At 36.3% G+C, this 26,938-nt stretch overlaps 1 protein-coding gene across 1 annotated transcript in view; it reads left to right on the top strand.

The window, feature by feature from the left end:
* Window positions 1-11,470: 11,470 nt before the first annotated feature.
* Window positions 11,471-26,938, top strand: part of TGM5 (transglutaminase 5) — a gene marked incomplete at its 5' end in the record, with an annotated part of 37,813 nt that continues 22,345 nt past the window's right edge. Inside the window, 5 exons of the mRNA XM_051973656.1 lie at window positions 11,471-11,657; window positions 11,766-12,011; window positions 17,428-17,546; window positions 24,062-24,190; window positions 26,078-26,255. Of these exons, the coding sequence (XP_051829616.1) occupies window positions 11,471-11,657; window positions 11,766-12,011; window positions 17,428-17,546; window positions 24,062-24,190; window positions 26,078-26,255 (859 nt within the window). The remainder of the gene's footprint in view (window positions 11,658-11,765; window positions 12,012-17,427; window positions 17,547-24,061; window positions 24,191-26,077; window positions 26,256-26,938) is intronic.

Here is a 26,938-nt window from a genome sequence, read left to right as displayed (position 1 = left end):
GTTGTTACAGGGATCAAATACTATAATTTTGTAAAGCATTTATCACAGTGGTTGGCAAATAGTAGATACTATATAAATGTTAACTATTATTATTACTAATTGTCTTTCCAGTACACTAAATATAATACATACGTCTATATATTCCAGTACACTCTTAATTAATCTGCTAGATTACTTCCTTTTCCATATTGCTATGTTATAGATTTGCATTAAATGTCATTCTAAAAAAGGAATTCCAATATCAGGCATAATAACCATTTATATGGTAACCCTCAAAGCATACTGACCTTTCTTTCACTCTATCTTGGAAGGGCCAAGATACTATTACAGGATTTTTCTTTTTTTAACTTTTATTTCTGTATTTTGTTTTTGATTTAAGAAATAAATCCGAGAGCTATTCCATATAACAATCTTAAAAAAGTTTCCCTCTTTTCAGCAGAACTAACAAATATATTGAAAAAGTGTGACATTATATGCAGTTTTCCACACCATAATCTCTCACATTTACAAAGAAGCATCTTCCTTTTCCTCTTCCTTTATTATATTTACTTTGTAATTTTCTCTGGCTCTTTCAAATTTGATGCAGGGCAGTGTTGCCAAGAAGGGCCACGAGATGTTACAGTAAGTAATGGTAAGCCTGGAGTCAAAAAGACTCCTTTTCCTGAGTTCAAATCTGATCTCAGACATTCACTAGCTGTGTGATCCTGGCAACTCACGTAATCCTATTTGCCTCGGTTTCCTCAGGTGTAAAATTACCAGGAGAAGGAAGGACTCTAATTCAGTATCTTTGCCAAAAAACCACAGAGGGGCTTATAAAGAGTCAGACACAATTGAAAATCATTAATTAAGTGTTGAAAAGAAATATGTTTTCTGATAGAGCAGGCTGGGTTTTATCGGCATTTGATATAGAGGAAAGGAACTTTCTGGGATGTCTATTCAAATCAGACTCATTTCTTAGCAGAGTAAAGTAGCTGAGAGCGAGTACTTCAGTCATATCTCACTTTAGGGCTCCATCTGCTTCAGCATCAGGCAGAAGTAAGGACTAGACATCTCCTGGTTTGCTATAATCTAAAGGTAACCAAACTGTTAAGTTTGACCCGGAATTCTGCTCCTTATTCCTCCTAAGAAAGAGGTTCCCTTTTCTCATTGGAGTTGTGGCTACATAGCAGTTCCTCTGAAAAAGATCTGAGGATCTTGGTGGATTGCCCACTCAATATAAGTCAGTGACGTAAAATGGCAACCAAAAAGCTACCAGAAGTCACAGTTCTAGTGTATTCTATCCTGGTTACTCACATGTCTAGTATTGTGATCAGTATTTGAGGGAAAACATCTTATTTTAAGAAAGACCTAGACAAGCTAAAACATATCCAGTAAAAGGTGACCAAGTTGGTTAGAGATTGGGAGAACATATACTTTACAAGGATCAGTTGGAAGAAATGAGAAAGTTTAACCTATTGAAGATAAAACATATAACATATATTGGATTACCTGCCATTTAGGAGAGGGGATGGGAGGAAGGAGGGAAATTGGAACACAAGTTTTTGCAAGGATCAATGATGAAAAATTATCCTTGAATATGTTTTGAAAATAAAAAGTTTCAATTAAAAAAACCTATTAAAAAAGAAGATAAAATACAGAAGAGACAGAATTGTAACCTTTAAGTATTTGAAGGGTTTCCATGTAGAAGAACAAGATTTGTTCCAAAAGGCACAACTAGAGTAGGATCATTGATAGATGTTGCATGGAGGTAGTTTTTTACACAATATAAGAAAAAAAACTTCCTAATAGAGCTATTTCAAATTGGAATGGGCTAAGTTGAGAGGGAGTAAAGCAATTGGATGATACTTTGTTGAAAATTCATTGAGAGGATTCTTGACCAGACACAAGATTGAAACAATTTAAGAAAAAAAGTTCCTAATAGAGCTATCTCAAAATGGAATGGGCTACCTTGGGAGGGAGTAGGTTCCTCATCAGAAGCAATTGGATGATACTTTGTTGACAATTCACTGAGAGGATTCTTGGTCAAATACAAGATGGTAGTCAATGAGGGTTTGAGCTCTTGGATCCTCTGATCCTTTTCTTTGTTATCCTACTGCAATCACCTTTCTACCTGTCACCAATGTTGAATACACCTTCTGAGAAATAGTAGTATTGTTTAATATCTATCAAAGGCCCACATGGTACTGAGTACTGGCTGCCCATTGGTCTTTACACTTTCTGGTAAGCCAAGCAATCCTGCCAAGAAAAACCTGAGGTGAACTGAGAAAACCAGTTGTGATCTGCCCTGTAAACAGGAGGCAGCCTCCCTGAGAGCCCCACCTCCAGCACCTTCTAGAGCTGATTGAATGGAAGGGGAGGTCAAAATTCCAGACACAGGTTCCCTGAAGCTCCAGTTCATCCAGCTGTTGTGCAGGCAACAGAACAGAGAGAAAGGCATCAGCCATGGAACAAGGTAGGAAAGGACTCACACATACATAAATAAAACAATAACAGAGAGAACAGAGAAGGGAGAGAGAAAATGGGAATGTGGAGGGAAGAGAGATGTGAATGGAGAAAGCCAACCCAGGCTCAGAGAGCAGGTGTGGAACTCTGAAAAGAAAACTTGGGCCAAACCTGATTGTCTACTGATCACACCGAGGAGGCGGAAGGTTAAGGGTTGATAGGAGCATCAGACATTTGGAAGTCAGATGTAGAAAGTAAGAGCCAGAATCAGAGTTCAGGAGGTTAGCATGACCTCTGGCAGAACAGTTGGAAACTGGACATGGATTTAAAGCTAGAGGGGACTTTGAAGATGATTCATTTTACAGATGGGGAAACTGAGGCTCAGGAAGGTGATTTGTACACAGTCACACAGCTATCCTTTGCATCTAGAGCTACCAGGCTCTTTCCACTACTCTGTGCTGTCTCTTAGGAGATCTGATTTCTAATTCTGGATTTATCATTAAATTTCTGTGTGGCTTGGGACATACCACCTCTCTGAAGTTTTCTCCTCCCTTGATCAGAAAGGACTAATGAAGCTTGCCCTACCTGCCTCACAGGGTTGTTGTAAAGAAAACACTTTGGAATTCATAAAGTCCTATCTAAAATGAGAGCTTTGGAGCTTCTTACATTTTTTCTTGACTTCAGGGATCTCTATGTGTACCAGTTCTCCATTTCATCCTACATCTTGATCCTCTATGAATCCTTTTTCTGTTTTCTATAATTCTGTAAATCCTCTTTCCCTTTTTCTTTGTTATTAACCTTATTAACCTTATATAACCATCACCAAACTACTCTTGGAGAAAAGCACACCAACCCCGTCCTACCAATGTAAAATATAAACCTATAAGTTTTAGAAAACAAAAGCATAAAGATGTATTTAGGAGATAATAACTGAAAAGAGAATGTTTTAAGAGGGTTAGTTACAATGAGAGATATTTGTTGTGTAGTTAACTAGTCATGTGTGACTCTTCATGACCCTATTTGGGTCTTCTTGGCAAAGATACTGGAGAAATTTGCCATTTCCTTCTCCAGCTCATTTGATAGATAAGGAAACTGAGGCAAAAATGAGTTAAGTGACATGCCTAGGAATACACAGCTAGTAAGTATATGAGGTAGAATTTGAATTCAGAGCCTCCTGATTCCAGGGCTGGAGCTCTAGATTCACTATGCCACTAACTGTCCCTTATAATGAGAGATATTCAGCAGTTAAAATGATTACAAAGTGATACATGTTTATTTTTCCTATACTCATGAGCCATTGTTTTTCTGCTGTTAGACAAAGAAGTACTAGTCAGTGCAAAATATTTGATTTTTAACTCAATTTTATTTTTTAATTGACCAAAATCCACCTTTTCCTCTCACTCCTCTCCTAAATGAAAAAGAAAAAAAAGCCCTTGTAACAAATATGCATAGTCAAGCAAAACAAATTACCTTATTGTTCTATATGTCTCTACAGAGTCCATCTCTTCCATAAGAAGGTGGGCAGCTGGTGCCATGACTCTCTAGAATTGTGGATGATCAATGCACTGATCAAAGTTCTTAAGGCTTTCAAAATTTTTACAGTATTGTTGCTATTGTATAAAATATTCTCCTGGCCCTTCTCAGTGTCACTAACTAGCCCTTTGTATGTATATGTTACTGTCCCAGATTAAAGTGGGCAAAAAAGTGTGTGAAAGGTTAGAAAATAAATGGGATACAGTGGAGAGAATGTGGCATCTGGATTTAAGGCTCCCCCCCCCATTTTAATAGTATTTTATTTTTCCAATTACGTGTAAAAATAGTTCTCAAGATTCACTTTTGTAAGATTTTGATTCTGATTTTTTCTTCTTCCTCTCTTCTTTATACACCCCTTCCCAAGACAGCAAGCAATCTGATATAGAGTATACATGCACAATCATTTTAAACATATTTCCATGTTAGTCATGCGGTGAAAGAAAATTAAAACAAAAGGAAAAAACCATGAGAAAGAGAAAACAAAACAAAATGAAAATACTATGCTTTGATCCATATTCAGTCTCAAAGTTCTTTCTTTGGATGTAGATGACTTTTTCAATCCCAAGTCTATGGATATTGTCATAAATTACTGTATTGCTGATATGAACTAAAATCATAGTTGATCATCACATAGTCTTGTTGCTACTGTGTACAATGTTCTCCTGGTTCTACTCACTTCCCTTAGCATCAGTCCATGTAAGTCTTTCCAGGCTTTTCTGAATTCAGCCTGCTCCTCATTTTGGGAATAAATTTTTACTGCTAACTTGGGAACCTTTGGCAAATCAATTCACCTCTCTGGGTTTCTTTATCTGTAAAATGAGAGGGTGGCTCATGTTATTATAACCAAGATATAATAATCTAGAAAAGAGTTGAAAAACATGCCTCTTTCCCTTCTTTGCAGAAGTGGGTGGTTATGAATATGGATTTTTAAATGTACTGTTAGATTCAATTGATATGCTATTTGATTTTGCTGAATTTTTTTTCTCTCTCATTAAAAAAAATTTCTTTGCTACAAGGGATGGTTTACTGGGTAGGATAGGAAAGGACATATTTAGTAATAAAGGTTACAGAAAAACTATATATATCGCTAATTTTTTTTTCAAATGCAATGGTTCTACTGGGAGTCCTCTAAAATTCCTTCCTGCTCTAATTTGGATATTCCTATCACAATTAATAGGAAAATAAGTCAAAATCTATTCCCCACTAGAAGAATGTAAATAAGAAATTTTTTTATGTGAAAAACCTAGATGCTGTGAAGAGATACTGAGGACAGATTACTATGCCCTCAAGGAATCTAAAGTCTATTAGGAAACAATAGAGAAATACATACATTATCAGAATATATACTAAAAAATGATATACAAATGTCAGCATACCATTACAGATATCTGCAGAAAGTTCTGAGAAAGTGGAGAGATTAGAAGTGGACTGATATCAGTCAACAGAGATTTCACAGAGGAGATAAATTAAGCAATGTTCTAGAGGAGATAAATGGTTTGGGAGGAGATATGCCACTTATGGAAGCAGAGTTAGAGTTAGGAGGTAAAAAATCATAGAATGTAGATTTTCTTGACTAGTACAGAGAATCAAAGCTGGAATGGTAAGAGGAGGGGAAAAAAAACTATCCAAGGTCATCATGTGAAAGAGAGATTACACATATTTTGTTTGATTCCAAAGGGAAGCACTTATGTCAGTGAGTGGGAGATAAATTTTGCATCTAAAAGTAAAGAATTCTTAATAATGAAGGATGTTTAAAAGTGGAAGATTTGCCTTGATAGGTAGTGAGCACTCCATCACACTGGAGGTCTTCAAGTGAGACCTGATTGGGATATTGTAGAGGGAGTTCCCTTTCAATCAGAGGTTGACTTATATAATTTCTGATGTTCCTTCTAACTCTGAGATTCTAAAACTCCATGATATGTTAGATCATAGTGCATATTAAGAGGGTGTTCATCTCTTAACCACCCTGTCTTCCTCCAAATCTCAGTGCAAATGTGGCCTCGTTGTTAATGTTGTGGTTGTTGTAGAGTAGTCTCAGTCATGTCTGACTCTTTGTGACTCCATTTGAGGTTTTCTTAGAAGTAGTTTGCCTTTTTCTTCTCCACCTCATTTTACAGATATGGAAACTGAGGTAAACAGAGTTAATCAACTTACCCAGTGTCCCAGAGTCAGATTTGAACTCATGAATATGATTCTTCCTCATTCTAAGCCTGGTGTTCTATTCATATTGCCACCTTGCTGTCCTTATGGCTTACTACATAAGGTTTTTTTTTTTTTTTCTGATGACCTTATAGTAACTACTGTTTCTCTCCCTAAAATGACTTCATACTGACTACATATATATATATATATATATATATATATATATATATATATATATATTATATATATATATATATATATATAATGTAAACTTATGTATGTCCATAGTGTTTGTCCTCTGATAGAATGTTAGCGCCTTGAAGGCAGATCCTATTTCATTTTTGGTTTTGTATCCCCTCTCTAGCAAAGTGCTTGATAAGAACACAGTAGTCACTTAATAAATGCTTAGGGAATTATTGATCCAGGCAAGGGAGCTTAAATGCATATGTTAACTAGCACACCTATCAGTTAATGTCCTGTCTGTGCATGTTGATGTCTTTATTTAAATGTTTGGCATTTGTATGTCTAGCACTATAATGGACACAAAAGGTGTTATATGTAATGTCACGTGTAGCTCCCATCCTCGGTTAGACAATTTAGTTGGAGAGTCAAAACACACACATATAAAACTACTAAATAATGATATACAATAGTATGATTTCCATAATGATCTATTGTTGTATATATTTAACATATGTGCTAAATGAGAGGATAGCCTGAATGGTAAAGGCATGCACTATAGGGCTGACTGAAAGATCTGGGGAAACTTAGCCCAGAGAAAGATAGATTTAATGTAGACTTTGGGTATTTGAAGGCAAGTCATGAGGAAGAAAATCATTTGAAATAGGGCTGCAGTTAGGTGGCACAGTGAATAGAGTATTAGCCCAGGAGTCAGAAGGACCTGAGTTCAAATCCATCCTCAGGTGCTTGACATTTCTTAGTTGTGTGACAATGGACAAGTTACTTAATCCTAATTGCCTTCAAAATTATTTATTTAATTAATTAAGATTGTTGTTCTGTTTCTCTGAGGGCAATGAGGGGAAGTTCAAAAATATATTTAAGTTTGATGGGAAGGAAAATATCCTAACAATTAGTTATTTCAAAATGGAAAAGGAAAATTATTTTGAGGTTATTCTTTCCAGTTAAGTTGTAGTATCATTTTGTAAATTTCCTGGTTCTGCTTACTTCATTTTATATCAGTTCATATAATAATAATAATAACAACAATAGCTAGAAATTATATAACGTATGTTTGTAGGGCACTTCAAAATATTATTTCATTTTATTTATAATAATCATTGAAGGTAGGAGCTATTTTTCCCATTTAACATATGAAGAAACTGAGATAATCAGAGATTAAGTGACTTTGTTTCTCTGTATTCATCAATCAGATATCATTATTATGACCAGACAGTGGGAATAATAATAAGAAGAATAGCAACAACAACAATAACTAGCATTTGTTGTGCTAGGTACTTTTAAAATATTATATCATTTAATCCTCACAATGCTGGGAAGTATTTATCATTGTTGTCGGGTCATTTTGGCTGTGTCCAACTATTTGTGATCTCATTTGGGATTTTCTTGGCAAAGATAGTGGAATGATTTGCCATTTCCTTCTTCAACCCATTTTTCAGATGATGAAACTGAGGTAAATGTTGTTAAGTGACTTGCCCAGTTTCACATAGCTAGTAAGTGTCTGAGACCAGACTTTCACTGGGCAAAATAAGTCTTCCTGACTTCAGGCCTGGCACTCTACTGTACAATTCTGGGAAGTAGGTGCTATTATTATCATCCCCATTTTACAATCCAAGAAACTTAGACAAACATTTTGAATGACTTGCTAGTAAGTATCTGAAGTAATTTCCTAACTTCCTAACTCTAAGTCCAATATTCTATCTACTCTGCCATGGGGATTATTGGTTAGGTGAAGCTGGAAGGTCTCTTTCAATTTTACTTTTTTTTTACATGATAATAAATATGATAGAGATTTAGGAGATGGTGGGGGTACGTGTATTTGAGAAGGCTTCCTGGAAGAAGTAAGATCTAAAATGGCCCTTTAAGAATAGAAAATATGGAGAAGATGGACAAGAATATTCAGAAAGGTTTTTGGGGGGTTTCACATTAACAACTGTGAAGAAGCAGAAATGTGCAAGCAGTGGTCAGAGGATGGTGAGGAGACAGGATTGGATGCAATGAGAGTGTTCATATCAAGGAGTAATGTCAGATGAAGTTGGAGAAGTATCTGCCTCCCATCTGGGTCCAAATCAGGCAAAATCTTAAATGCCAAATTAAGAAATATAGACTTTATTCCACAAGCAATGGGAAGCTATTAAAGTTTTTTAAACTACAGAATGACAGAATCAAAGCTGTTTTTGAGGCAGATTAATCAGGCATTAAAATGTAGGATAGACTAGAAACAGTGAAGGGACGAGAGATAAGGGAAAACCAGTTAGTATAGGAATTCTTAACTTGTTGTCCATGTAGAGATTTCAGGGGGGTCTATGAACTTGGATGGAAAAAATTATAGATTTTTTAAATGTATGGAATAAAAAAACATTCCATAACATAGTATAATTAAAAAAGATGATTGTACATAAAATTGCAAATCTACTGTGTACATGATATTCTTTTTAAATGTACAACAAATTCATCATATAAATTTTTCTTTTCTTTCTTCCCTCCCATTCTAGAGATGGCTATCATTAGATATAAATATACATATATATTTTGTATGTATATGTATATATATGTATATGTATCCACATACACATATATGTGTATATATATATAATATATATAAGATTATTCTATGCATTCTTTTATTTATCAGTTCTTTTTCCAGATGCAGATAACATCTTTCTAGGTTCTTTATGGTTAACTGTGGTACTTATAATAGGCAAAATAACTTATTTATTCAAAGTCATTCTAAAAAAATATTGCTTTTACTGCAAAAAAAATTACATTTTATTTTTGGTTTCCTTTTTAGCTATGTATTTTATTTTATGTATTTAAAAACACAACTCTGTGAAATCACCAGACTACCAAAGGGTCCCTGATACAAAATAGTTCAAGATTCTTTATTAAGATTGTTTATAAAAACCCAAGTGAGATAACATCATTGGGAAGATGTTCCATTCTAGATTTGACTCTCACCAACAAGAAAGAATCAGTGCTTGTCCATTGATTCTTTCTTGTTGGTGAAAGTCAAATCTAGAATGGAAGAATCTGAATTACATTTTATTGAGTGAATACTGAATACTATAAAGCCTCCATAAGGATACTATGTGTATATGAAGGGGGTAGCAGTTTGAGATTTTCCTCTCAACAAATCAACCTCTCCCTCCAGCTCCATGTGATTGTATCATTACTGGCTACACCAATTTGATATTTCCTTGGTTGTCCCCCCTTAAAAAAAAAAGCTGGTAGACTTATCCTCCCAAGGAGGTCTCTGCACATCCCTATTCTTTGCAAACAGTAGTGGTTTTCATTTACATGAACTGATGCTACGTGAAATAAGCAGAACCAGGAGATCATTATACAAGGCAACAAAAAGACTATACGATGATCAATTCTGATGGACATGGCTCTCTTCAACAACTGAGTGTGGACCACAAATAGCATTTTCAGTCTTTCTGTTGTTGTTTGCTTGCATTTTTGTTTTCCTTCTCAGGTTTTTTTTTTCTTTCTAGATACAATTTTTCTAATGCAGCAAGACAACTGTATGGATATGTAGACATATATTGGATTTAACAAATATTTTAACATATTTAACATGTATTGGACTACCTGACATCTAGAGGAGGGGGTGGGGGAAAAGAGGGAAAAATTTGGAACAGAAGGTTTTGCAAGGGTCAGTTTTGAAAAGTTACCCATGCATATGTTTTATAAATAAAAAGCTGTAATAGGAAAAAAATGTTTTTTTAAAAAAAACAATAATGGCTCTCCACTGCCTATAGCATGAGAGGCAGATTCCTTAGTGAGGCATCTGAAGTCAATCTTCCCAGGCTTATCCTCTTTCAACAAACAGGCATGTGTGCCTGGAGTTGTACTGAGCTCTAGGGAAATATGTACAAAGAATTAAATAATTTTAAATTGCAAGGATAGCATATCCTAATGGAAAACAAGTATTTGTATAAATAGATTCAGCATAAATGGAAAAAATAATTAAATACAAGATACTTTGGAAGACAAGAGACTAGCAGATTGAGAAATCAGAAAAGACTTCTTTTGTATAAAATAGTGCTTAAGCTGTGTCTTAAAGGGAGAGAACTATGAATGCAAGAGGTGAGGAGAAAAGAATCCATTCCATGAATCCCAAAGGCAAAAGATGATGGGAGGAGCAGCTAGGTGGCTCAGTGGATAAAGTACCAGCCCTGAAGTCAGGACAACCTGATTTCAATCTAACCTCAATCACTTAAGACTTCCTAGCTATGTGACCCTGGACAAGTCACTTAACCCTGATTACCTCAGCAAAAAATAAAAAAGAAAAGAAAGATGATGGGAACTCTGGGGGAAATAACCATTTCACGTTAGAATTTGTGACAGCTATGAATAAACTATCATTTAGTTTTTTATAAGGCATAATTCACAAGGGCAGCTAGATGGTTCAGTGGATAGAGTGCTGGTCAGGAACATTTGAGTTCAAATCTGACCTCAGACACTTCCTGGCTCAGACCCTGGGCAAGTCATTTAACCCTGTTTGTCTCAGTTTCCTCACCTGTAAAATAAATTGGAGAAGGAAATGGTAATCGATTCCAGTGTCTACTAAGAAAAACCAAATAGGTTCACAATGAATCAGCCACAACTGAAATGACTGAACAACAAAATGGAAAAAAAAAAAAGGTTAACAACTACAATTATCCCAAAGTGGAATGGGTTCATTTGGGAAGTAGTGGTACCCCCCTCATTGGAGATAACTGTTTGTAGGTGAGTTGTAGAGGGGATTCTAGTTCAGGTACAGGTTGAGGTCCCTTTTAGGTCTAAGATTATGTGAAACTTTTAAATATTCAAAGGTAGACGCAAAGCCCCCTAAATCTTTTTTGATCCAAGTTTGTATAATCTTTTATTTCATTTCATACCTGAGGGGAAAGAATGGGGAGCCTTAGTTGCCCCAAATCAATTTCTTGTCAGGGTCTGTCCCCAAATGATATTCAAGAATCCTGCCACTCTAGCTTATGGAGCTCTGGACCATCTTCCTGGTGGTGGATTCTTCCCTTAATCCTGTCACAGGACATCTTCAATGGGAAGACAAACTGTAAGCAACTGCAACTTTGGTTTCCTAGTCCAAAAAACTGTGCTCCTCAGAAGAGTCTGACTAGGCTAAAAGTAATTCTGTATTATTCTCTGCCTGTTCACAGGGCTGGAGGTGTCTGTCTCTGATTTCCAGTACTTCCAGAACAATGTGCAGCATCACACAGAGGAGATCAGCTTCCAAAGGCTCATTGTGCGTCGGGGCCAGCCCTTCTCCATCACCTTGTACTTTAAGAGCAGGGGATTCCAGTCTGACATGGACAAAATCATCTTCATCACAGAGACTGGTGAGTCATTTCCCAGGAAGGAAACTGAAAGGTGGAGGGAAGTGAGGAAAGTAACTAGGAGAGACCAGGTACTCCCTTGGTCTCCTCACAAACCATGTTGGTCCTTAGGTCCAAAGCCTGACCTCTCCATGGGCACCAGAGCCGTATTCTCCATAGAAGAGCCAAGCTTCAAGAGCCCTTGGATCGCAGTGGTCAAATCCAATGGAGCCAACTTCTTGGAAGTCAGCCTGTGTGCTCCACCCATGGCAGCGATTGGGCAATACTATCTGAAAGTTCACATCGATTCCTTCCAAGGACCAGTCTCAGCTTATCACCTTGGAGAGTTCATCCTTCTCTTCAATCCTTGGTGTCCAGGTAACCCCTGCTGTCCCCGTTCTGTTGTTCAGTTGTGTCTGAGACTTTGTGATCCCATTTGGGGTTTTCTTGGTAAAGATACTGAAGTTTTCCATTTCCTTCTCCAGCTTATTTTACAAATGAGGAAATTGAGACAAATAGGGTTAAGTGACTTGTCCAGAGTCTCAGAACTAGTAAGCATCTGAGACTGAATCTGAATTCAGGTCTTCCTGAACCCTATCTATTTATCTACCTAACTACTCCCTCCCCTTTCTGCCTATCAGTGATTATGATGGAGTCTCCTTCAATCCTTCTCTCTCATCCCTAGCCCTTAGTTTCTATTCTCAGGCTCCCAATTCCAGGTATTAAGACTCTAGGGATTGAGAATCTTTAAAAATCATTTCATTGGGATAAAAAAATCCAACCACAGCAAAACTTGAAGACTATATATATATTTCCCCCCCTACTGGACCGTACTCTCTTTAATTTATCCACACCAGTGGGTAAATAGGTATATTTTAGGGAATTAGGAAAGATCTCTTAGGTTTGGGGCTTAGTCTTAAAGGAAGTCTAGGAAGTTAGCAGTCATAAGTGTGGAATGAGGGCAAATTACTTGTCCGGGGTCACTCAGCAAGGACCTGGTGGACAATGATAAGAATCCTCATTGCTACTACACCAGAGCTGTCCCTATGGTGGCACTATGCTATACCCACTGGATCATACCCTTTCTTTAGTTTGCCGACATTTCTGATTGAGATGGGTGATTATTAAGCACCTTTGTCCTTAATTGGGTCAGAGGGTGACTGCCAATGCACACTCAGGGACTTTGACTTCCCTCTCTGGTCCTTACATCTCAGGAGCTATTTTATATTATGCAATCCCAAGCATATCCAAGGTCACTAGACAAGTTTGATGATGTCCTTTCTAAAATGAAGCGCTCAAGACTGAAAACAATGCTCCAGACATGATCTGACTAAGACAGAGTGAACTACGACTGTCTCCTCCCTTGTTCCCAGACAATATGAATCTATTAATGTAGCCTTGGATTTCATTAGCTTTTGGGGATTCTATGTCAAACTGTTAGTTTATATTGAATTTCTGGTCCATTAAATCCCCTAAAATTGTTTGTTTTTTCGTGTGAACATAGCCTAGTTTCCCCAATTGAGGAATTGATTTTTGGAATAACAAATATCAAACTTTATTTTATTTTTTTGGACACAACATGAGAAATTTCACCATTATCTGGAATTTCTAGTGAGAAAACCCACTCTCTCAATGCAAGATCAGCACTTGCTCTTGTAACTGAGTAAGTTTCCTGGAGACACTGAGAGGTTAAGTGACTTACTCAGGTTCCCACAGCCTGGGTATGTTACAAATAGGACTTGAACCCAAGTCTTTAAAAAGAGCTCTCTAGCCATTATTCCAGGTTATCTCTCTTTGCTTCATCACTTAGCCTCATTATTCAGGCCCAGATATTTAATATTTGTGTGATCTTGAGCAAATCACTCTGCCTGCCTCAGTTTCCTCAATTATAAAATGGGGATAAATAATAGTATGTTGTTCATATAGTTATTATAAAGATCAGATCAGATACTATTATAAAATACCTCACTGTACCTGGCACATAGTAGGCACTTATTAAATGCTTGTTCCCTTCACTATTAAATTTAATCTTCTTAGAAAAGCCTCAATGTTCCAGCCTGTCAAGCTCTTTTTACATGTTGACTCAGTCTTCCACCTGATTAGTTATTCCTCCCAGCTTTGAGTCATAGAATTGTAGAATCCTGAAATGGGAAGGGACTTCAAGTCTAATCTGTTTTTAATAGTATGGTTATTTATTTATCTGGGCCATCTATATATGAGAACATCTATCTAGTTCTTGTTTTTAGTGAATATATTTATCAATAATGTGTTATGTGAATCATGGCCCTTGAACTGTCTAAAAACAAAGTTAGATTAAAGCAGAGAGTCAAACTGATCCAACTAGCTCAAAAATCACAAATCTTCTTTATGTCATCAACAAACGATCATCAACTTTCTTTTGAAAATTGCGAATGATAAAGAATTCATCTCCTTTATCTTTATCTACTGAATCAATTCCTACAGTTTTTTTCCTTCCATGTATCATGGAACTAGAGTTAGAAGGACCTTCAGAAGCTTATTTTACAGATGAGGAAACTGAGGTTTTATTTTACAGATAGGGAAACTGAAGCCCAGAAAGTTTAGTGACTTACCCACAGCCACACAGATAAGGTATATTAGAAGCAGTATTTTAGCCAAGGTATTCGTATTCCAGAGTCAGTACTCTTTCCTCTGCACATCACTTCCCCACCCACATTAGGTAATAGAATAAATTGTCCTTTCCAAAGCATGAGCACCATTGCAGGCATTTTTCCAGTTTGCCAGCATGCTTGGCAAGTCAAAATTGAGAAGTCTGCGTATTGTACAATTTGAGGAAACTCAGCTGGGCTCAAAGCTAGGGTTTGAGTGATCTCTTTTTTTAGAATATAATAGCTTTTTACTTATACAAATATAAAGATAGTTTTCAATATTCACCCTTATGTTCCAAATTTTTCTCCTTCCCTTCTCACTTATCCCTTCCCCTAGACAGCAAGTAATCCAATATCAGTTAAACTTGTGCAATCCTTTTAAACATATTTCTACATTTATCATGCTGTGCAAGAAAAATCAGATCAAAAAGAGGAAAAATGAGAAAGAAAAAACTACCAAACAAACAACAACAACAACAACAACAAAAGGTGAAAATAGTACACTTTGTCCATATTCAGACTTCATAGTTTCTCCCTCTGGATGGCTCTTTCCATCACAAGTCTATTGGAATTGCCTTGAATCACCTCATTGTCGAAAAGAGCCAAGTTCATCACATTATCTTGTTGCTGGCTTCAATGTTCTCTGGTTCTATTGAGTGATCTCTTGAAAAAAAATGCCAAATATGAAAAAAGAAAGTAAAAAAGAGACTTATAGTAGTACAGAAAGAACTTAAGTACTTAAAATCCAGTGTTTGAAAGAATGCCTGATGTAGTTGAGAAATAACTAGATTATAAATTCCTTGATTATGAGGGCCACACCTTTGACAACTTTTGAAACCCCTACTATACCTATTGTAATGCTATGCATAACAGGTATCTAAGTGATTGCCAGAATGGATGAATATTCATTTTTGTTTCAATGTGAACATTTTTAATGTTATCCAGAATTTTTTTTGCTAGATAATATAATTCAAGGATTTTTGTACCACCTGGTACATTATTGTTAGATACGTTTTTCAGAGAGCAAGAACCCGATGTTTTCATCTGCAAACAGCACAGATATCTACAATGTTAAATACAGATTGGCTGTTAAAATTTAAAAAATCCTTCAAATTCATTCCTCTGAAGAGTTACTCTGATAGAAGATAATAATTGAAATTTTATCAGATAGTTAGGCTGAAATTTGTCAATTCTAAAATGAGAGCATCTGTAAAAATATCCTTTAAACTTAAACCAATAACTCCTAGTTGCCAATTTACAATATATGTAAAGTGCTATATAATTTTTGTATATTCTCTTCTCTTCTTCCTCCTCCTCCTTCAGTGTGTCACTCTCTGTTATTCTTTCTCTGACTTTGTTAGTATATGTCTCTCTATCCCTATGTCTTTCTGTCTCCTTCCACATATGTCTCCTTTTCTCTTACTCTTCCTTAGGGAAATTGTTAGATGGTAATGTCTTCAGAATTGTTTGGAATCTTCATTTTTCCACACACACATTTATTAATAATAATAAATATTAATTAATTAATAAATCAGGCACCTCCAAAATGAGATAATATTGTTACTCTAGACCAAATATAAGCGTAGTCATCACCTGACCATCCAACAAATGCACACTGAGCACATAAATAGGAACTGGGAGTAAGTGGAGATTGTAAACAGTATGGAGATGGGAAAGTCTGTGACCCCTTCTCATGGCAACAGTCATTGGTAGCATGCCTCCCACTGCTGCCCATTTCAGTGTTCTGGCCCATTTCGGTTCTCAAAGTAATCCCAGAATAGAGGGCAAAGAATATTGGGGAAGGGATAGAGAAAACAATTGAAATCAAGAGTGGTAACAATAGTTGGTGCTGTCTCCATCATTTGTTGATGTCTCTTGGTCAGAAAATAGTATGGTGGAAAAGGGGTCATTATAAATAGGCACTGTGACTGTACTCCTTGACTTTGAGGAGGTCTGTCTAGTCATGGAACAGATCCCATGCATTCTGTCATTCTAACTCAACATCCAAATCAATAGGGCCATTCCACCTTCTATCAGAAGTCTTTCTTGGTTTCTTCCTTATTTCCCTCTCTCTTTCCCCTTCCCTCCTTGAACCTTGAGATTATTTCCTACTTGCTGTGTATCTATTTTATATATATGTATGTATGTATATATGTGTGTGTATATATTATATATATATATATTATATAATACACACACACATATATATATATGTAGTTGTTTGAATGTTATCTGTCTCCCTAATTAGAATGTAAGCTCCTTGAAGGCAGGGACCTTGTTTTTGTCCTTCTTATGTCCCCAGAGCTTAACACATTTTATTATTTAATCATGTTTGACAGTTTGTGAACTCACATGGGGTTTTCTTGGCAAAGATACTAGAAAGGCTTATCATTCCATTCTCCAGTGAATAAGGTAAAGTGACTTGCCAAGGATCAGACAGCACCTGAGGCCAGATTTGGACTCAGGTGCTCCTGACTCCAGGCCCAGGGCCCTGGCCACTGAGCCATCTAACTGCCAGTGCTTGATAAATACTTGTTGAATGACTCTAAAGGAGACTGTAAACAGTATCTGGGAAACTCCATTGGCCCAAAGAACAATACTCCAAACCATGATCCCTAACTTAAGGTTGAAGCAATCCCTGCTTCAGCTTGTAAATGTTGAGGGCAGAAACTCTCCAGGGTCCCCAAGGTCTAATGTCTGCAGGAATACAAACAGTCACAAGGCTATCACTTGGAAAGGCAACTGTCTGTATACCTCTATGGAAAAGGTATTACTGGACCAAAGGGTCTGGAGGATCTGGAGAAGCAGATAGGGACAGCATGTGAGATATGAGAATGGCATGGAAATGGCAGCTTGGGGCATCAGAAATAACACTGGCCTTGGAAATCAGAAGCCCCGGGTTTGAGTCCCATCTCTGACCTGGATAACTGATCACTGGTTGTGATCTTAAATAAGTCTCCAGTATCTCTGAACTTGTTTCATCTTCTGAAAAAAAGGGGGATTCTACTTATACCATCCACTTTGCAGGGTTGTTGTGAGAAAAGAATTTTTAAAAATCTGTTATAAATGTGAATTATTGTTATTAATTTCTCTGTAATATCTTCTGCTCTAATTTTTTAAAACTTATTTCTGAAATTTATTTATTTTTTCTGTTCTAATTTCTAAAGCTGATGAAGTCTATATGGAAAGTGAGCCTCAGAGACAGGAATACGTCATGAATGATCATGGCTTCATCTACCAGGGTAACAAGAACTGGATCCGTCCGTGTCCATGGAACTATGGACAAGTAAGTCCCATTCTGGGCTAAACATATAAGACCTTATCATGTGTCCCTGTGATCAATGATTCCTTTTCTAGATTTTCTACCTATGGCTGCTATTGTCCTGTTGTCAATCAATTCTGCCTACTCCCCCTGGAACTTTCAGTCATTTCTTCCAAGTTGATATTAATCTGGGTGGAAGAGGAGGTGGAACGTGGGTGATTGCCAAAGCAAGGCTTAAGTCTTGTGAAAAGGGTTTGGATATAATTTGTAAGTATTCCTCCCACATCAGCTCAGCCCATGAATACTGGACATTTGTATGAAGAAAAGGGTATCAGAAGTCTGTGAGAGTCTTCTGTGGAGTGAATGCATTAACCTAGAAGAGAACTTTGTGAGGTCAGTGCTTTACTTGATACCCCCCACCCCAAGATATTGGTATAGTAGAAAGAGAGTTGGATTTGGATACAGAGGACCTGAGTTCAAATTCTGACTGCCACTTTGTTATCTGGGTAATCACAGATAAGTTGCTTATACTCTTTGAGCCTATGTTCCGCAATTGCAAAATTAGGTGTTCTACTCAGTTCTTTTCTTCTGTCACTTAATCAGTCAACGGGTAATTATTAGTGGCTACCATGTTGAACTTCAGCATCTAGATGCGTGATAGTGCACAGAATACTAGATTTGAAATCAGGAAGATTCATCCTCATGAGTTCAAATCTGACCTCAGACACTTATTAGCTGTGTGACGCTAAGCAAGTCTCTACTCTGTTTCCTTCACTTTCCTCATCTGTAAAATGAACTGGAGAAGAAAATGCAAACCACTCTTTGCCCAAAAAAACTCCAAAATTAGTCAGAAGTTGGATATGACTGAAATGACTTAGAACAACAACAAAAATACCATGTATCAAGCACTATGCTAGGTGCTAGAGATGCAAGTAAAAGGAATGAAACAACCCTTCCTTTTGAAGAATTTGCATTCTAATGGGGGAGATAACAAATATATATGTATAGCACAAACATAAGGTGAGCACAAACATAAATACAGATAATATGCAAAATAATAAAATAGAAGAGAGGAAGGACATTAGCACTTGGAAGGATCATGGGTGACTTTCTTCATGAAATAATGTTTAAGCTTCATTTCAAAGGAAAGGAGGGATGTTCTGAGGTGAAGTTAGGGTGCTTTCCAGCTATATAAGCTGCCAGCCAGTACAAAGAGAGGGAGATGGAGACTCAAGAACAATTTGGATGGATCACTGAATTTGGGAAGGAAACTAACGGACAGTAAGGCCAGAAAGATAGATTGGGGACATTTCTAGCTTTAAAGTTATGATGTTTTGGTCCTGTGTACATTGTTTTGGAGTTACAAGTGCTATTGAATCACGTTTCCTGCTGTAGTCCGGTTGGATGTGACACCTTTTGTTTTGGCTTCTTAAAAGATTTTTATCAGTTGCCTCATTTTCCATGAGTACTTCTTGTCTTTATTAACACACATGAGGTAGCTCAGTGCCATTGTGGGGATCGCTGCTCCAGTAGCTCTTCCTCTTGCATTTAAAGTGCATGTTTGAGAAGCTACTACAATGTCAAAGTGAATAGAGTGTTGGGTTTGGAGTCAGGAAGACTTGAATCAAAATCTAGCCTTAAATACTTACTAGCTGTGTGACTTTGAGCAAGACACTTAAAATTCTATTTGCCTCAATTTCCTCAGTTCAATGAGAATAATGTGGGCTAAACATATAAGACCTTATCATGTGTCCCTGGTTTATTGTGAAGATAAAGTAAAATATTTGTAAAACACTTAACACAATTCTTGGAACATAGTAGGAATCCTGTGAAAGCTAGTTATGATTATTATCAATATCTTGTCCCTTCTCTCTCTGCTCCCCAAAATCCACACTTTAAAAGTTTTCCCCAAACTGAATCTTGAAATCTAGTCTGGGACTTCTGCAAGAGATCAGAACAAGACCAAGTCATTAGTCCTACATACTAATTCTCTAGACTGATTCCCAAAGTTGGGCAATAGTGAACAGTTTTAAGCTAAGCTGAGAGCATAGAGAGGGTCCTTATTCATTCCGATTTTATCTGGACCTGGATCCCTCCAGGACTTCTCTAATAGAATTCTAGAACTGCTTTTCTCCTTCATGACTTTCAAGTCCAGATTGGTTCAGCTATGAGCCAGAATACTATCATAGTCCTTCCTCAGCCCTAAACCAATTCTCTGAAAGTCCAAAGCTCCTCAGTAAAATAGCTCTCAATTAATCAAGAGACAGCAAGAAACCTTTAGGAGCAACTGACCCACTATTTGCTGGCCTAGTGTTTTAACTTGTATGTTTAACACTGTGGTTAAAAGAGAGTCAGGTATCATTTTTGTCCTAGGTCCCAAGTCTTTTTCCTTTTCCTCTTCTCTTCTTGGGAAATCCAGAGCAACTTCTCTCACTTCCACTGCTGGGAACTGAGTGTGAAGAGCATTTACTCTTGGTAGCATTTCCCCTCTTTAATATAATAACGTCTCCATTCCTGACATTAGATTGTTCTAATCAAAATGTTTTTATCATTTGTCCTAAACCCATGTTGGAGCAGCAAGGGACCTTTCTACTGATCTCTAAAGAGAAAGGAATGAAATTTTTCAATCAGGTTTTGTCAGGGGTGTGTTGGTAAATGTTCAACAATTGGCTCTCCAGGAAAAAAAAAAAACACACATAAACGACACTCGTTTAAGTTTACTATGCATGACTTACCTTATAGAAAATGTTACCTAATTCTCTAGACAGTAATAGCATTACCCTTTTCATTATACAAAAAAAAATCTACATTAGCAAATATAAACATTTTAAAGTGCTAATGCCATGATTTTTGAAGTTTGCATACAAGATGAATAATTTGAAAAAAATAGTTGTGAATTAATGTTTTCATGTTCGATGACTGCTTGTTGTATTATAATTGAAAATCATTTAATAAACAATTTCTTGTATTAATGATGTCTATTATACATTAATGAGTAGATAAATAATTCAAAATCAAGAATCCTAAGATTTTTGACATAGAATTAGAAAGAATTTCAAGAATGAGTTTGGGGATATTAACACAAATTATGACTCTCACTCATAACATCCTTATATTGACCTGAAATCTTGTTCTATGTAATTTCCACTAATTGTTCCAATTTTGGCCTTCTAGATCAAGTAAGCTAAGTCTAATCCTCTGTCCATATGATAAACTTTGAATATTTTAAGACCATGATGTCTCTAAAATATTTTATTTTTCCAGAATAAATATTTCCAAGTACTTTGTTAAAAAAAAAGTTTACTCTGCATTATTAACATTTTCTCCATCACTTTCTTAAGTTCAAACAATTGACCAAACATGAAATCAAGCATTAATTTGATGTGCTTGCTAATTTGCAGTATATAAATGATCCCTCAGAAAATCTGGCATGGTTAAGCCTGTTTGAGCTGTCTCCAGCAAATCCCTTAGGTTATATAGGAAGTCTATTGCATGTCTAGATGGAAAATACTCATAATGCTCATATATCAAGCAGAGTAACTTCCAGTCATTCCTCTGTGTGTGTGTGTGTGTATGTGTGAGTGTGTGTGTTTTGTTTGTTTTGCTGATAACTTTGAAAAGTTTAGCACAGTGAAAAGAACACAGGTTTTAGAGTCAAAAGACCCAATTTTATCTCCCAATTCTGCTCATTATTATCCTGCTCTGGCCGTGAGCAAGTCACTTTCTAACTTTGCTGAGCTTCAGTTTCCATATTTATAAAATAATGGTGTTGGACTAAATGACTTTGAATATCCCTTTTAGTTTTGGATCTAATGATTCCAAAATCACGTGAATGATAGGCACTGAGGTCCCTTCCAGTTCTAAAACTATGACCAAAAGCAATGGCTTATGATGAGTTGTTAGCAGGTAGCAGAAAGAGTGAAATTTTCAATTCAATTAAAAATATTTATCAAATACTTATTATAAGCAAGACACTGGGGATTCCTGTTATAATAAGAAATCAAATTTAGAGAGTGCTTTTTTAAAAGGCATACAAAACACTTTTCTCATTCAGTCCTATAAAGTTGGTGGTACAAGTATAATCACCATTTTATAGTTAAGAAAACCAAATCACCCATGGTCACACAGCTAGTAAAATGTCACAGACAAGATGATTAACAGGTCTTGTAGCTCTTCTCAGTGCTCTTTCCATTATACCTTTCATGCTGAAAAAGAATACAATGTCTGCCCTCAAAGAATGTGTGATCAAGAAATTGAAAGAAATTGTGCCTATGACATAGGTACCAAATGCTATTGGGTGCTAGGGATACAAAGAGTGACATTAATACACAGTCTCTGATCACCAGAAACTTAAATTATATGGGGGGAAGACAACATGTACATATATATATATATATATATATATATATATATATATATATATATATATATATATATATATATATATATATAAAGCACCATCACCCAAGGAGGATCAGGAAAGACCTTATATAGAAGGTGATGCTTGGATTTAGTCTTATAAGCGACTGGAAATTCTCAGAGGTGAAGGTAAGTCTGAGAGATTTATTGAGAGAGGGATGGATTCTAGCTGGAGTAGAGTGGGAATGGTGGTGGTATTATAACCAGGAAGAAAAAGATACTACTAGATAGAAGAGTCAGACATAACTGAAAAACCATAAGAAATGTGACAGGGTCCACTTCAGGCAAAAGGAAAGCCAGGCTAAGCTGAAAGAACAATTAAATTTGGTTGGAATATAGAATTACAAAAGGGAATGGGCAAGAAAAGACTTGGAGTCAGATTATAAAAGACCTTGAGTACTAAACTAAGGAATTAGTTATAGAAGGAAATGTTGATTGATCTAGAGATAACCCTGGATGCAATCTTAATAATATGAGCAAATAAATGTAGGGTTTTAAAATTGTCCAATCTGAGTTGAGTGCGGTTCACAACATAGTATTTTCACTCTTTTTGTTGTTGTTTGCTTGCATTTTATTTTGCTTCTCTTTTTTTTTTCTTGTGTGGCATGATAATTATATAAATATATATACATATATTGGATTTAACATATATTTCTACCATGTTTAAGATATATTGGACTACTTGCCATCTAGGGGAAGGGGTGGGGGAAGGGGGAAAATTGGAACACAGGGTTTTGTAAGGGCAAATGTCCACACATATGTTTTGAAAAATAAAAAGCTTTAATAAAAAAATGAATAAAATTATCCAATCTGCAAGAAAAAACACTAAGGCAGAGCTCTGAGTCAATGGCACTTTATTAAAGAGTCCCCTAATGAAGTCAGATCTTCCTTATGATCTAAAATGTCACATAAAATAAAAACATATTTTTATAAGGTTGATACCAGATTTAATACCTGAACATTCTAGAGGAGCTACACAAAATACAGAATCCCTTAGTTTATAGAACTTGTTTCAAAGGCCAAAAAAGACATCAGCCAAAAAGAGGGTTTGACAACTCTAGGGTCTCAGGGCAAACCATAGGACATCTATGACCGAGTCATGATAAGATGGTCACAGGATGGCCATTTACTCCTGGTGGACAAGAGAGAAAGGTCCAGAGGTACAAAAGTAAATTGGGGAACTTTCCATGTAATTGAGTCATCGCCACTATATTGGTCTTGGTCACCTTTTAACAAGGAAAAACAAGGGTGGAGGGCCTCTAGTTAGATTCCTTTGATGAAATAAGTGAACTTACACCCTTCAGTTCACAGCTCTGGGGCCCAATACATAAGACTTACAATCACTATCCCTCTAGAATCATGTCGAATTGATTAATGCTGATTGGAATAGAGTTGGGATTCAAAGGAATCATTTCTCAGATAAATCCCTTCCTAAGCCAAGCCTCTGTTCTGTGGCTCTGTGGTATAGATCCTTCTCTCAGCCCCACAATCCATGATTGCTCCTGCTAAGCCTCTGACTATCCTCCTGGACCTCTCAGGACAAGGAGATGGAGAAATGAATGAATAGATGGGAAGTGGACACCAAGCCTCAGAATTATTTTTTTCCACAATCAAGTGAACGGGAAAGAATGAGCTGTAAATCAAAAACAAGTCATTTGAGGCTCTTCACAATCGGATGCAGACCTTATCTCAGTCTGCTCCCCTTCACAGACTCTGCCCCGCCTCTCCCCCCACCCCCAGTGCAATGTTTTGCACATGATAGGGGTTTAATAAATGTTTTTTCATTGGATTGTCCCAATACATTATCCATCTTTACAGAAACAAAGATGACAAGTGTCATCCAAAGCCTCAGGAAATTATATAAAGGGAAACGAAGGGAAGGGAAAGAGAAAGCAAAGGAAGGGAAGGAAAAGGGAAAGGAAGGCAAGGGGAAGGGAATATAGACTAATATAAATACAAAATATATACAATAAAAAAGTATTTGGGGAAGAACGTACCAGGAAATCGAGGTTGATGGAAGAGAGGATTACATAGGGCTATATTCATATATGAACATATGTGACACAGACATGTCTTTCCCATGGCTTCCCAAATTAATCTCTAAATCCCTCCTATTGCAGTTTGAGGAAGATATCGTAGATATTTGCCTGAAGCTATTAGACAAGAGTTTGAATTTTCAAGTTGATCCAGCCATGGACTGTGCACTGCGGGGGAGCTCCGTATACATCAGCAGAGTCGTCAGTGCCATGGTGAGAGAAGTACCAAGTGCTAACCATATTCTATTTTAGAAATCTCTGGGGTAGGAGGCCAAGGGAAGATCAGTGCTTCCAGAAGGAGCCCTTTTAGCTAAGATTCAAGAGGGAGCGTATATAATAAATAGGTCTTTTCAACTAAAGAATTCCAGCTACAGAATCTTGGAAATAGACACTCATTCCTATTGATTCTGAATTTTATTTCTTGGAAAAGGTTAAGTTCAGAGAGTTAGGATATTGCCTTGTGATTTCTAAATTTCATTTGTATTGAAGTCTTAAAACAAACAAACAAACAAAAACAACCACAGTCAAATGTCAAACCTGCTAAGAGATGGGGGGAAAGAGGAGGAGAAAATAAGAGCAATTAATCATTAACAAAAAAACACTTAATATAATAAGGAAATCCTCCAGAAAAGACAAAGTCAAAACTTTTTCAGTTTCTGGCCAGGTTATAAGCCAGATCTCATTGAAGGGGAGAGTAATGCTTCTTAGAAGTTTGAATAATTGTAATGATCAGTTTAGCAGGGTAATAATGTAAGGACCAATCTTGGCCTAGAGAAGAGAGGGAGAAATGTGTCCCCCTGTTTCCTTGGAGAACTGGGAGACTATAGGTATAGAATGTGGCATAAAATGTCCAATGTGATGGCCTTATTAATTATCTTTGCCTAATTATTTTCCTTTATTACAAGGGAAAGTCTTCATTCTGTGCCTTATGGGAGTTGGGTACATACAGAAATAATTGAATCAAAACCAAAAAGTTCCAATAAGGAAAGAAATTAAAGTTTCTACCAAAAAATTGGAGACAAAATAATTTCCTTCCTCTCCATAGAGAACTGATACAGAACAAAGCTTACAGATACAGTGAACATGTCTGTTTAGGAAGGCATGTATAGAAAGCAATTGTTCTGAAAAGAATCTGGGGGTTTTAGTGGACTGCAATCCCAATACAAGTCATCATTGTGATAGGGCAGCCCAAAAGACTAATGAAATCTTGAACTGCATTAGGAGGGGGATAGATAGATAAATGGATAGATAGACAGATAAATGGATAAATGGATAGACAGATAGATATATATAGACATAGAGCTATCTCTATAGAGATATCAATATCTCTTTATCTATAGACATATCTATAGAGAGACAGAGACAACTCTACATAGATATATATCTCTACAGATAGATACAGATATAAACACATTTATATCTGTATGTGTGTATATATACATATATACACACACATGTACATACCCACATATATGGATAACAATCCCATTATATTCTTGCCCTTGTGAAATGTTATCTGGAGTACTACGTTCAGTTTTAGGCTCCATGGTTTAAGAAGTTAAGTGATAAACTGGAGATTTCCTAGAAAAGGGCAACCAGGATGTTGACAGACCCTGAATTCATGGCAAGATCTCTGAAGGGACTGGGTAGGTTTAGTCCAGAGAAGGCAGTAGGGAACATGATGGCTGTGTTCAAATATTCAAAGCGTTCTCATATGGAGGAGAGATTGGACAAATTTTATTTGACTCCTGAGGACAGACCCAGAAGGAGTGGAAGAGGATGTTGCAAAAGCAAATAAAATGAAAAATGTTCGTTGTCCTAATGTGGAATGGCTTATTTTGAGAGGTGGTAGCTTTTCTCTCATTGGAAGTCTTCAACCAGAGGCTAGATGCTACTTTTTGGGATAAAGTATAATGAGGATTCTTTCCAACTTTCTGATTCTATGATTGTTTTTACTTAACTATATTTCTTTGATATAAGGGCAGGTTTAGAAGTGGAATAGGGTAAGGAAGATTATTGGTAAATAACTGATATTTTAAATAGAAAAAAAGCATTAATAAAAGCTTAAAAAAATTGATATTTCAAAACTTGCCTTTTTAGATCAACAGCAATGATGACAATGGTGTTCTCAATGGGAAATGGAGTGAGGGCTATTTTGATGGAATTAGCCCTTCTGAATGGAACGGTAGTGTAGCCATCTTGAAGCAATGGTATGCCACAGGGGGCCAGCCTGTGAAATATGGACAGTGTTGGGTCTTTGCAGCTGTGATGTGTACAGGTAAGCAGTTTGGAGGTAGAGAAGATCTGGGTCATTAACTAATTAATGTTAATTAATACTTCAAAAGTTATTTTGAAAATATTATGAAGTATGATTATTTAAATAACTTCCAAATGATTTCTACTTAACTGCATTAATAGGATTTTGAGATTTAGAACTAGTTGGGGAAATTGAGTTTCAGAAAATTAAAATACTTATCTAGGGTCACATGAGTAGTAAGAAGCAAAGTCTAGATTTGGATCCTGATCCTCTGGCTCCAAATCCAATGTTTGATCCACTATCCTATACAGCATTCATATTAAACAATACCTAGAACAATATCTAAGGTGGAGTGATTGGGTCTTTATCTAGGGTGCTAAAATTTGAAAAGTGTTAAAAATCTTAATGACGATTTAAAGAGATTGAAGTTTAAAATTGTGTTACATTTGTTTGTTGACAGCTCAGGTATTCTTTCAGCATCATATTGATAATTAGAGTATTTATTAAATACTTATTGTGTTTCAGGAACATAGAAACAGCTAAGGTCATCATTTATTTAGCAAGAATATCTAGTTAAAATAAGAAGCTCCTCATTATTAATAATACTCATCTGCACCACATAATAATTAATTCCCCCTCCCAATCACTAAATTTATCTTCATTATTTTTGTATTATTTTTATATCATGAATTATAAAGAAGACA

Source organism: Antechinus flavipes, chromosome 2 (assembly GCF_016432865.1).
Source record: "Antechinus flavipes isolate AdamAnt ecotype Samford, QLD, Australia chromosome 2, AdamAnt_v2, whole genome shotgun sequence".
In the NCBI taxonomy this organism is placed as follows: domain Eukaryota; kingdom Metazoa; phylum Chordata; class Mammalia; order Dasyuromorphia; family Dasyuridae; genus Antechinus; species Antechinus flavipes.
This window is presented reverse-complemented; position numbering and strand designations above follow the sequence as displayed.